The following is a 13,365-nucleotide window of genomic DNA, read 5'->3' as shown; positions in this document are numbered from 1 at the left end:
GTGCTTTGTGAAAAAACATTAACCGGGCTTCCCTGGTGGCCCAGTGGCGAGGAGATCGCTTGCCAATGCAGAAGACACGGGTCTGATCCTTGGTCTGGGAAGCTCGCAGAGGCTGCAGGGTAACTAACCTGTGCGCCAGTTTCTGAGCCTGTGCTCCAGAGCCCGGGAGCTACACCTCACTGAGCCAGCGAGCTGCAACTCCCGAAGCCGCGGGCCCCAGTCTCCTCTCGGCAACGGAGGAGCCACCATGACGAGAAGCCCGCTCACCACAACCAGAGTGGACCTTACCTGCCACAGCTAAAGAAAAGCCCACAGAGCAAAAAAAAAAAAAAAAGAACAAATTAATCAGCCCCATCATCCCATAGGTGTCCTCGCTGGAACTGAACTCCAGCCAAACACCCAAACCAAAATAAGCTGCTCACTAGTTGAAGCATATGCCAAATCTTTATGCAGTTCAGTTCAGTTCAGTCGCTCAGTTGTGTCCAACTCTTTGCGACCCCATGAACTGCAGCACACCAGGCCTCCCTGCCCATCACCAACTCCCGGAGTTCACTCAGACTCATGTTCATCGAGTCCGTGATGCCATCCAGCCATCTCATCCTCTGTCATCCCCTTCTCCTCCTGCCCCTAATCCCTCCCAGCATCAGAGTTTTTTCCAATGAGTCAACTCTTCGCATGAGGTGGCCAAAGTACTGGAGTTTCAGCTTCAGCATCATTCCTTCCAAAGAAATCCCAGGGCTGATCTCCTTCAGAATGGACTGGCTGGATCTCCTTGCAGTCCAAGGGACTCTCAAGAGTCTTCTCCAACACCACAGTTCAAAAGCATCAATTCTTCATTATGGATCTAGTTTTGCTCTACTGACTTTGAAACTTCTACTACAATAAATTATTATTATAAAACAGTTATTCATGGACTAAAAGGGAAAAACATCATTTGCCCTAATAAAAAGATATACATAAAAACTCATTCACCGAGTCAACATACTGCTCAAAGAAAATTCATTTTTGAGATTTCTAATCAAAATAATCCCTGGAGAAGGAAATGGCAACCCACTCCAGTATTCTTGCCTGGGAAATCCCATGGATGGAGGATTCTGACAGACTACAGTCCATGGGGTGGCAAAGAGTCGGACACGACTGAGCGACTTCACTTAATCAAAATAGTACTCAAAGGAAACTAACCTCTTACAGTGACAGAATTGATTCATTCTGCTAACATCTTGCTATATTATGTGACTGCCTGAGCCCTTCTCCTAAGGGCTCACAATTTGGCCATCAGATTAAAACTTAGAATTCTGCAAACAGCAGTTTCCTTCCGATACTTCCCATCTTAATGAATAAAGAATATCTTCTGTCTTATCATCTCTGACTCCAAAGCAAGCCAGATGGTGTAATTAGGCTTTTTTAAAAAATAGATGTATATATATACACACACATATATATATGTATATAGCTATTAAAATTTAGAATCACAGCCTAACTCTGGTAATTGGGGATCTCAAAGAGATGGGTGCTTTTGCTTTTAGCCAGACGAACATGCACACTCACCACAACAGAAGAACTGCTTATACTCTTTCACTCCCAAGAAGAATATCCAACAACATACCCCCTGCTAGCTTTGCCACTTTTTAACTGTAAAGAATTTCTAAGATATCAAGCTAATAAAAACCAAATCTGTACCATTTTCAAGCCACTTCCTCTAGTAGACATTTTCCGCTCACAAAAATCTTCACATGACAAAACATACATTTGGTAATACTTTCATTAAACTTCTACCATCTATGCTGACCATCTATGCTTAAGCTTACCCAACAGTGTATACTGTTTCCCCATGATCATTCTTAGCCTTCTCTATAATTCATCTCTCTTTAAAATCCAGTGATCAACATGGGACACGCGACTCACAAGGAAGTAAGCTACTGCAAAGAACAGAGAAGGGACTGCACCTGTGACCCTGGATGCCATGCTCATTTAAAAATAGTTCAGCATCATGTTGATTGCTTTACTGACTCATATTCAGCCTGTGGTCACCCATGATTGTGGCTTTCTTCCCTCTTTATTTATACCCAGTCTGTCCTTCTCCATCCTATATTTAAATCGTTGGATTTTTTTTTTCCCTTCCACACACTTAATTTCACCCAGTTTCATACAGTTTTCACAGATCCATTTTCCGATTTATCACAATACTATAGAAATGTTTACATCTGCAGTTTATAATAACTACCGTTTTACGCCTTAAAAATATCAAGACTGTGAACACAATACTGTAAATCCACTATACTTCAATTAACAACAACAAAAAATCCAGGCTATGAAAGCACATATATAATACAACTTACACTGTAATTTACAAGTAACAGCGGAACGAAGGCTAAGCTCACTGCCTTCTGGAAACCTACCTCCACTGGACCGTCGCTCTTTACTAGTGCTATACGTGCCCGCTGCAAGGAACCGTCCATCAGCTTGTGAAGCCTTAAAATCAACTTCCTTAACCCCATTTGCTTCAGTGCTTTGTCTACAAAGGGTCTATAAATAGAAGTCAGACAGTGTCTACTAAAGCCTGCCTCGGTGCTGCAGTCTGGGGCTCCCCAGCCGACAGACTCGTCCTCGGACTCCAGCCTCTCAAGCTTCTTCGGGACGCAATCCGGGGGCGACTGGATGTGGATGCTGTGGTCGGCGGGCGGCCTGGGCTCCAGTGCCCGCGGGGCACAGCTCTGCTCTTCCTCACTCTCCTCTGTGCTGCTGTCCAGCTCCTTCAGTTCTCCTTCTGTGTCCTCGGCCTCATCTTCGGGCTCGTTGCCCCTGGACGATCGTGGGGAGGGGATTTCAAACACCGGCCAGCCAATGTCTGATAAGTTCTTGATGCCCAACACGGTGCCCATAATCCTTAACTTCTGATTTAAGTCTTTTGTGATGTTTAACCACAAACAGAGCGCCTGCACCCTGTCCTGGAAGTCCTTTGCAGCGTACTTCTCATAATCCTTTTGAAGAGCCTGCAGCGATGGATAAAGTGCCTCTATGTACTCCAGCAGCTCCATTATCCGTTTGACCTGCTCGAAGGACACCCTCTGGCGTTGGAGGTGCTCGTGATAGGTTGAGTAACCCGCAGGCTGCGTCCCGGGAGGGGCTCCGAACTGCCCTTCTACTGAAGTACCGTTAAGACTAGCTCCGTTTCTAACAAAGGCGAAGCTCCCATAGTTAACTTTGAAGGTAAGGATTTCGTTGATAATGTCTGGGATGGCCTGGCGGGCTGTGTATAAAAAGAGGTCCTGGTCGTTAATGGTCCGGCCGGCGTGCCAGGCTTGCAGCTCTAACCAGATCAGTTCGTTAGATCGGTTAAACCAGAACGCGGACGTGCTTTCCTGCCCTCTTTGCTCCCTGTCCTTCTTCTTTGAGACTGAAGTAAGCTTTAGCAGAAGTCGGAGAGTTTCAAAAAATTTTAAGCGATCTGCTGGACAGTCAGTCCTGGAAGTCTGGCGGGCGGTTCTGGCAATCGGCATGGGCACAGAGACCGGAAGCTTAGCATTGCTGCAGCCGAGACTGAGGTAAGGCTTATTGAGATCCACATCCGGGATGGACTTTTTGGGCAGAGAGCCCCCCACTGAGTCCAGCATGAAGGAGCACTGCACGTTCTTCTTATGATCCCGCTCTGTGGACCTGAGAGCCGCTCGGATCTTTTTCTCCTGCTTATAGCTGTATTCTTCCACGTTCTCCACAGTTTTTCCAGTGTCTTTGTGTGGAGGTTGGTTTGATACATTCATTTTTTCTATTGAAAAAAAAAAAAGAAGAACATTAACATTACTCTAAAAGATCAAGCTGTTCTCAATATTTTCAATAAGACTGATATCCACATGTATTTATAGTTGCAGACTGCCACTGGAGAAAATAATCATACCATGTGCTGAAAATTAAGAGAATACAACACCAAAACATTTAACTTCTAAAAGGTTTTACCCATTTTTCCTGTTACATAATACTCGCTATATTCTCTAACATCCTCCACTACTAACCTAAAAGCAGCTGTTTACTTGTCTACCACAGAGTGCAGTCATCCAGGTAAATCAAATCTTCACGAGTTATCACCTTGGACTTAGAACAGAGAAATACCACCCAACTGAGAACACATCCGTTTCCTGCCATGGCCACGAACCGAAGCATCAACTTAGAGCAAATCGGTTAAGTTTGCTGGGTTACTCCTGTCATTTGTAAAATCAAGCAGATGGAGGAAAGAACCCTTAAGGCACCTTAAGATTACTCTCATGAAACACTGAAAGACACGTAAGCAAAAATGCTTACCTTAATTTCTGCTCCTTGATTTCTTCTTTGCCACAAACAAGTGAGCAGTAACATTTCTTAATTTAACATTAAGGAAACTGAAGACATACAGCCTAATTTAGTAAAATTTGCCTAGTCTATTATACTGGCACGTTAAAAATCATTCAGAATTAATGCAAAGAAAGCAAACATCACACTTCGCCTTCAAAGAACTGTGAATAGTTCTATTAACGGAGTTCCCAAGCTTTGAAACGAACACACGTCTTCTCTCCTGTCGGGCTCTCTGACCCTCTGAGCCATCTCTACCTCACAGAAACCCCTCCATTCTCTCATTTTCCAGACGCAGCAGTCTCAGGGCAGTCTTCCGCTTCTGAAGTCACCCCTTCCAAAGTCCCCCCTGGGACCTCGGCTCACTCCATGAAAAGTGCATGTTTCTCAAAGTCCTCCTCTCCTGGGTCTCTCCTGCCTCACCTGCCTTCTCCCTGGGTGACCTCCACGTGCCTTCACACACTGACAACGCCCAAGCCTACAGCACCACCCCCATCTCCCCTCTACACTCAAGGTACAGTTTGTCTCCTTGAATCTAGGACACACATTTTGTATTTCAACTTCTTTGAAATTAGAATATGCTTTATAATTAATGGCAATATAAACAACTTTTAGGAAAATATTCACTAATATATTTCATCTATATTTTCCTTTATATACATATGCACGAAAGTAATAAATGACTTTCAAAATTTTATATCTAAATATCAGAAAGTATAAAAGAGTTCTTTAGATAATTAAAAATTCTAAGTGTAAGAATATATTGGGAATCAATTATAAGCATTTTTTCTTAGTATATAACAGCACAGTATGCCTTTAGATTTTATGAAATAGAGTGTATTTATATGATTACAGACTAAAATACCCAAAATCAATTTACTGACTAATATACCCAAACTAATATAACTTTGTTAAAGTTAATTTAACAAAGAAAATTTGTTCAAAACCAATATATCTCCAAATCAATTTAACTTAGTTTTAAAGTAAAGGTTTTTCAAACAAGTATTTCTAAAAGCACTTCCAATTTAATTTACTTATATTCAATTTATTTTACAATCCATCAAAAAGGATTGTATCTGTCTATAAGGATTTGCGTTATATTTTAACATAAAACTATTATTACTATATTTTAAATTAGCAATACTTTTAAACAATGGAAAATTTATCTGTTATTTTAATCTACTTTACTCTACATGTCTTAAAACTTTTTATACAGTCCATTCAAGAAATTTCTTCACTCAGAATGGCTATCATCAAAAACAACACAAATAACAAATGTTGGCAAAGACGTGGAGAAAAAGGAATCCTCATACACTGCTGTGGGAATCTGAACTGGTGCAGTCACGGCAGATGTTTTCTCAAAAAACTAAAATCAGAACTACCACCTGACTCAGTACTTCCACAGAAATTATAAATGTTCTTCTAATCCATGGTTTAAAGATTCTAAGGGAAACAACTGCACTCATCTCACATGCTAAAGTAATGCTCAAAATTCTCCAAGCCAGGCTTCAGCAATACGTGAACCATGAAATTCCAGATGTTCAAGCTGTTTTTAGAAAAGGCAGAGGAACCAGAGATCAAATTGCCAGCATCCGCTGGATCATGGGAAAAGCAAGAGAGTTCCAGAGAAACATCTATTTCTGCTTTATTGATTATGCCAAAGCCTTCGACTGTGTGGATCATAATAAACTGTGGAAAATTCTGAAAGAGATGGGAATACCAGACCACCTGACCTGCCTCTTGAGAAACCTACATGTAGGTCAGGAAGCAACAGTTAGAACTGGACATGGAACAACAGATTGGTTCCAAATAGGAAAAGGAGTACGTCAAGGCTGTATATTGTCACCCTGCTTATTTAACTTCTATGCAGAGTACATCATGAGAAACGCTGGGCTGGAAGAAGCACAAGCTGCAATTAAGATTGCTGGGAGAAATATCAATAACCTCAGATATGCAGATGACACCACCCTTATGGCAGAAAGTGAAGAGGAACTAAAAAGCCTCTTGATGAAAGTGAAAGAGGAGAGTGAAAAAGTTGGCTTAAAACTACTCAACATTCAGAAAACAAAGATCATGGCATCTGGTCCCATCACTTCATGGGAAAAAGATGGGGAAACAGTGGAAACAGTGTCAGAGTTCATTTTGGGGGGCTCCAAAATCATTGCAGATGGTAACTGCAGCCATGAAATTAAAAGACGCTTACTCCTTGGAAGAAAAGTTATGACCAACCTAGAAGGCATATTCAAAAGCAGAGACATCACTTTGCCAACAAAGGTCCGTCTAGTTAAGGCAATGGTTTTTCCAGTGGTCATGTATGGATGTGAGAGTTGGACTGTGAAGAAAGCTGAGCTTTGAAGAATTGATGCTTTTGACCTGTGGTGTTGGAGAAGACTCTTGAGAGCCCCTTGGACTGCAAGGAGATCCAACCAGTCCATTCTGAAGGAGATCAGCCCTGGGATTTCTTTGGAAGGAATGATGCTAAAGCTGAAACTCCAGTACTTTGGCCATCTCATGCAAAGAGTTGACTCATTGGAAAAGACTGTGATGCTGGGAGGGATTGGGGACAGGAGGAGAAGGGGACGACAGAGGATGAGATGGCTGGATGGCATCACCAACTTGATGGATGTGAGTTTGAGTGAACTCCAGGAGTTGGTGATGGACAGGGAGGCCTGGCGTGCTGCGATTCATGGGGTCGCAAAGAGTCAGAAACGACTAAGCAACTGAACTGAACTGAAGGGAAACAAAGAGTTAACTGGGAGTTGCTGCTGTTTAATTGCTAAGTCCTCTGTCCATGAGATTCCCCAGGTAACAATCCTGGAGCAGGTTGCCATCTCCTTCTCCAGGGGACCTTCCCAACCCAGGGACTGGACCCATGGCTCCTGCAGGTGGATTTACCACTGAGCCACCTGGTAGCTGCGATAATCTAACAACACAGAAGACTGCATCATGAACTTTAAGCCCAAATCTATGCTAAACTTACCACAGAGCTAACAGTCAAAGCATGACAATATCAAGAGATGAAGCTTCTCAGCCTTGATCTTTATTCTAACAATTAAAAGGACTTAAGAAGGGAAATGCTATAATCCCACTTTTCTGTAAATACAGAATCAAATTTTAGCAAGCCTAGAAACCTAAGTTTTGCAGATCATATACACATCTTGTGAAGTCTATCTTACAGCATACAAATGGTATATTAAACATTTTTTTTATAATTTTGTACTTACAAAAAGCAAGGAATGGTTCAGTTTTTGGATCTACAATGTGTATAAAGAAAAGTAAATTGGGAAAAGAAGAAGATAAGACAAAGAAGCTATATTTTTTTCCAAAATAAAAAGCCATATTTGTTAAAAAAAACACACACAAATGGAAACTGATATACCATTAAAATGACTTAATTTAAACTGAAAATATATTTAAGCTCTAGTCTAGCTACTGTGCAAAAAGAAAATACCAATCTTTGCTTGTTTAGTTTTCTGCCCATGCTAAATCCCTCTGTAATGAATAGAAAGTCAAACAGTTTCTGGAAAGGAGAATGGATCAAAAGTATACAGAATGCTTTATACAAGTTCTAATTACAGTACTACAGAACTAATTCATAATGACTTAAATAAGACTAATGAATAGCACTCTCCCAAGTGGCTATAAATTGAGTGGTGTGATTCTGCAGTACTGTTAAAACAAGCCTTCCAAGAAGCTACTGCTTCCTTTGGCCAATTACCAATAACTCCTGCCAAATCAGAAAAGCATGAAAGGAAAAGAAAAACAACAACAAAACCTGTATAATAAAACCGAACGCAAACAAGTGGCAAGCGATATGAATCACTGGTTTCAACAGATCGAAGACAGTCCACTGAATTCCTTGTAATTCACACCTAGAAATGGCTCTTTAGAATATGTGTAAAATAAAAGTATTATCAAGCCCCTGCAATTCTTACGTTCTCTCATCTATGTGTGTCAAATTCAACACACCGGCCCTCTGCAATCTCTCCAATGAGAACGCAGAAACAGGTGCCTGCTCTTTACCTGAGAAACGACATTTATGGCAGTGATGTGCAGACTGTCCCGAGGGACTGAAGAGACCCCCTCCCCCCCCGCCCCCCGAATCCAAGGCTCCCAAACTTCAGTCAACATTAAAGAACCACTCAGATTCTTGCTACAACACAGATTCCCGGGCCCATTCCCAGAGCCTCTGATTCAGCCTGGCTAGAACGACACCGCATTTGGGAAAACACTGCTTTATTCAGTCTCCCCATTTCCAAGGTAAGGGCTTTATAGAAACTGTCATCCTCCTCACAACAACACGTGACGGAGAGGACCGCATCACACAGATGATCAGACAGATGCGAATGTCCCGACGGGGATCCTACTGTAACTCATGTTTGTGCCGTCAACCACCTTTACACCCGTCAGAGCTGCTCCCAGGACAGGACTGTGCGGCCAAGGAAAGGCTCAGATGCTGAGCGCCATGAAAGACAGACACGGAGGGAGGGCTACAGGACTCATCTGCAGAAGAGCTGAGCAAGGCCAGGCACTCACCCGGCCGACGGCCTCGAAGAACGGGGTCGCCTTAAAGAAGGGCAGAGAGGAAGGCAAGGGCATATTTTAAGCCAGACAATAAACATGCAAAATGACACGAAGGCACAGAAGAGAGTGTGGCTGCAACGGTGAGCCTCCAGGTACACTGGTAGACTGTAAAACTGAACCAGAACTTTGAAAGTTGGGCTAGATTTGGATTAAAGAGCTGAAATATAGATGCAAACCCACTCTGGTTCACAGTGAACATTCCTCTAACTGTAGTGATTGAATCTCATTTATAACCATTTTAGCAGATCAATTTTAGAGCAACATGGTTTTTTTAAAAAAAACTTGCTAATCTCACCATGTTAGCGAAAAATCGCACGTACACAGACACACACACCCTGAGACAGTTGCTAATGGAAAGGAGATGAATGTGTGTACACGTATGTGCACACGTGTGTACAGTATGTGCAAATTCTGATACATGGATCTCTGTAACCTGGCTCTCACAGTGTTACATTACTGCTGCAAACGGAGCCCACGACGGTCGCAGGGCAGGCTCGCCTGCAAAGCGCTCTGACCTGGTGTCTTCACTCTCATCTAGCCCACTTACACTACGGGACCAACTCGACTTACTTCCTTTGCTATCCTGAGAGACGTAGTAAACAGTGGGTATGATTCAGGCCTGGGACAGAATTTCTAGTTATAAAAAAAAATCAGTCTGTAACAGCAGTAGTTATTCTGAGCAGACGATAAGAATATTTAAACAATCAAATCCATATAATCAGCGCGTGACAACGGTCACTGTCTAAAGAAAGCGGTATCAGTGGCTCCTCGCGCCTGCTCCCAGCACGCAGGACCCTCATTCACCTCTGGGCGACCTTATGCTCCTCCGAGGGCGCTCCTGAGAGCACTTCCGTTTACTAGAGAGGGGCCGGAAGGTGCAAAGACAGCGGGACTGAGCCGGCAGTGAGGCCCAAAGCCTCACATGCAGGGAGGAGCGGGCCTCTCAGGACAACCGCAGAACCACAGCTCCGGGCACCGCCCCGCCCGCTCTGGGTGTTGGCTGGCCCCATGGGGCAAAAGAAGGCAGCAGCCCTGATACTCTGGGGCCTCCCAGGCCTTTCAGATTCACCTGGACCTCTTGAACTAGCTGAAGGAAGCTAGCTGTCACTTAAGAAGTCCAATTATCTGGGACCAGGGTGCTGTGAAGAAGACCAGGCCAGCCACATGGAAGGTCACGTGGAAAAAAGGACAGTGCCAACCAGCTCTCCGTCCAGGGGGCAGGGTCAGAGAAGGAGTCATCCGGGACATCAGAGACCCTGCAGACACCACGTGGAGAAGACGCAGGGGCCCAGCCGGGCCACGACGGCACCTCCAGCCATCTGCGTTGTGCCAGCTAAGGCCCAAGACATCAGCCGGTAGAGGAGCTGCACGCTGCCCAGACACCTGCCCACAGGGCCGTTGGCACAAGAAAACGGGGCTCCTTCGGAACACCACGCTTTGGCGGGTCTGTCACATGGCGACAGATGACCAGAAACGTCAAAGGACCATTGGTGACATTCTTTAAAGAGATGAGCTCCACTTTCATGCAGTTCTAAAGTGAAGGGTATGATTCAGGCAGGCTTTGCTTGTCTCAGAGAGAAAGAAAATGCAACAAATCCTATTTCCTTGGGAAGCTTTGAAAGTAAGTCTGGCCAATGTAATTAACTCTAAAAAGCCCCTGAAAACACTGAGAGGCCAATATACTCTGGTGAATGACAAATGGGTCTGAAATCCTGGTCTCCCGAGCTCAGCCTTCGGGTCACAGCACGAAAGGCGCTTGTTCCTGAAGCCTTCCCAGGCCCAGGTCTGCTCAGGCCCTCCTGTGGGCGCCCGCAGCAGCCCCTCACTCGCCTCCACCCCAACTCGACCACACAGGGTGGGGCAGCCTGCTCGTCTCCGTGGCTGCGACTGGAGACCAGCAAGGGCTTATCCATCATCCAGCACAGCACCTGCCTACACAGTCACCGAAGTTCTGGGTCAGAGAAAGGAGGAGGGAGAAATTAGGGGGGGAACGGAAGCGTGGCGGGGGAGGGGAAGAGAAGAGAGGCTGGAAGAATGGAGAGAGAGGCAAAGACACAAAGAAAAGGCGGGGGAGGAGAGAGGGACCCGGTGAAAAGGCACCCAGGGCGGCAACACTCGCAGTAAGAGAAGGAAAGGGGCTGGGAGGAGCTACGGAGAGCGGGGAGTCCAGACATAAGCCCAGCTCCACGCCGCGGCAGCGGTGACTCAGGCTCTGGCCTGCAAGTGGGAGCACCGACTAAGGAGGAAACGCTCAACGTTACAGTTATTCAATTCTACTTCAAAATTTTAAGGCAAACAGTGCGAAGGAAATCTTCAGCTCCCAATAATAATGACGGCCAGTGCTTACTGAACGTACAATCTTCACCACACTGGAAGGCATTTATTTCTCAGATGAGACATGGAGGTTGGAAGCTGAGAGAACTAGGATGAGAATCCAGGCAATCCAGGAACCGAGTCTGTACTCCCGTCCACCACGCTCTGCTGCCGCAAGTTCACAAAGCAGCCGAGGTCTCGAAGCAACCGAGCTCTCAAGCTGTTCTGCTGCTCAACACTGCTCAACACCTCATCACCATAAGGTAATACGGCCCACCCGCCCAACATGGGTGCTTCCTATCCATTTTTTTTTTTTTTTTTGGTTTTCATGGCCAAAACAGTTCACCAGATGGCAAACTAGCTACTTTCTAACATATGCATGACTGGGCCAGTTAAAACTACACACCCTAGAAACTGTGTCATTTCCTCAACCGTAAGCTGAATAGTAATATAGAGAACCTACATCTCGTTGGGTTATTATGATATTTAAAAGGCAACTCTGTTGAGAGGCCAAGCACAGTGCTGAGAACTGTCAGTGGTAACTGGGCAGATGCTTCCACAAATGATTCAGCAGCCATTTACATGGGTTACTCAGCATGGGTTACTCTATGACACAGAAAGTTCACAACATAGGAAATGAAAACAGAAGCCAGCTATAAACCAATACAGTACAGCAACACAGACATTATGACATGTGAGCAAAGAACCTATGTTATGATGGAGACAGTGGACACAGAGGCAGACTTTATTTTTTGGGGCTCCAAAATCACTGCAGATGGTGATTGCAGCCATGAAATTAAAAGACGCTTGCTCCTTGGAAGAAAAGCTATGACCAACCTAGACAGCATATTGAAAAGCAGAGACACTGCTTCACTGACAAAGGTCCATCTAGTCAAAGCTATGGTTTTTCCAGCAGTCATGGATAGATGTGAGAGCTGGACCATAAAGAAAGCTGAGCATCAAAGAATTGATGCTTTTGAACTGTGGTGTTGGAGAAGACTCTTGAGAGTCCCTTGGACTGCAAGGAGATCCAACCAGTTAATCCTAAAGGAAATCAGTCCTGAATATTCATTGGAAGGACTAATGCTGAAGCTCAAACTCCAATCCTCTGGCTTCCTGATGCGAACAACTGACTCCTGAGAAAAGACCCTGATGCTGGGAAAGGCTGAAGGCAGGAGAAGGGGATGACAGAGGATGAGATGGTTGGATGGCATCACTGACTCAATGGACATGAGTCTGAACAAGCACCGGGAGTTGCTGATGGACAGGGAAGCCTGGCGTGCTACAGTTCATGGGGTTGCAGAGTCGGACACAACTGAGCGACTGAACTGAACTGAAGCAAAGAGACTACAGGGCAAAGATGGCAAAAGTTATTTTTGCATGTTGGGTTTATGGGTGGTTTTTTTTTTGGTCAGCATTTTCTAAACTCTGCAAACACGTCATCTTTCGAAACAAGAAAAACCATTAAGTGAATAAGAATGTTGATGCCGAGGTCTGCTCTCAGGTAGCTGCAAGGCAAAGGTTCACGAGCATCCCTCTTCACCTGCAAAACGGCAGGAATTAAAGTGGTCTCTGATGGCTTCCCGGAGAAGGCAATGGCACCCCACTCCAGGACTCCTGCCTAGAAAATCCCATGGATAGAGGAGACTGGAAGGCTACAGTCCATGGGGTCGCTGAGGGTCGGACATGACTGAGCGACTTCACTTTCACTTTTCACTTTCATGCATTGGAGAAGGAAACGGCAGCCCACTCCAGTGTTCTTGCTTGGAGAATCCCAGGGATGGGGGAGCCTGGTGGGCTGCCATCTATGGGGTCGCACAGAGTCAGACACGATTGAAGTGACTTAGCAGCAGCAGCAGCAGCAGCAGCAGCTGATGTCTTCCAGACCTAAAATTCTGTCATTTCATGAAATAAATAGTTGAAAGAAGTTGAGGAGGAAGACAGACAATCTCTCCTCCACCTTCTATCTCTGCCACAGCCCAGGACAACAGCAGGAGCTCAACAAGTATCCAGTGACTGGTTTTCTGACTGATAAGTGACGATGCACAGTCACATCAATGTGCTTCCCAGGTGATTCCGTGGTCAAGAATCTGCCTGCCCAGGCAAGAGATGCAAAAGACGTGGGTTCAATCCCTGGGTCAGGAA

At 44.8% G+C, this 13,365-nt stretch overlaps 1 protein-coding gene across 5 annotated transcripts in view; it reads right to left on the bottom strand.

Annotated features, from left to right (window-relative positions):
• Positions 1-13,365, bottom strand: part of MAP3K4 (mitogen-activated protein kinase kinase kinase 4) — a 107,505-nt gene that overhangs the window by 56,547 nt on the left and 37,593 nt on the right. For all 5 annotated transcript variants that reach the window (XR_011258723.1, XR_011258724.1, XM_069598868.1 and 2 more), the window contains exon 3: positions 2,400-3,766. Coding sequence is in view for 3 of the 5 variants with exons in the window: in XM_069598868.1 (XP_069454969.1) it covers positions 2,400-3,766 (1,367 nt within the window). In the remaining 2 variants the exon portion in view is untranslated. The remainder of the gene's footprint in view (positions 1-2,399; positions 3,767-13,365) is intronic.

The sequence above is a fragment of the Ovis canadensis genome, chromosome 8, assembly GCF_042477335.2.
Source record: "Ovis canadensis isolate MfBH-ARS-UI-01 breed Bighorn chromosome 8, ARS-UI_OviCan_v2, whole genome shotgun sequence".
Taxonomy (NCBI): domain Eukaryota; kingdom Metazoa; phylum Chordata; class Mammalia; order Artiodactyla; family Bovidae; genus Ovis; species Ovis canadensis.
This window is presented reverse-complemented; position numbering and strand designations above follow the sequence as displayed.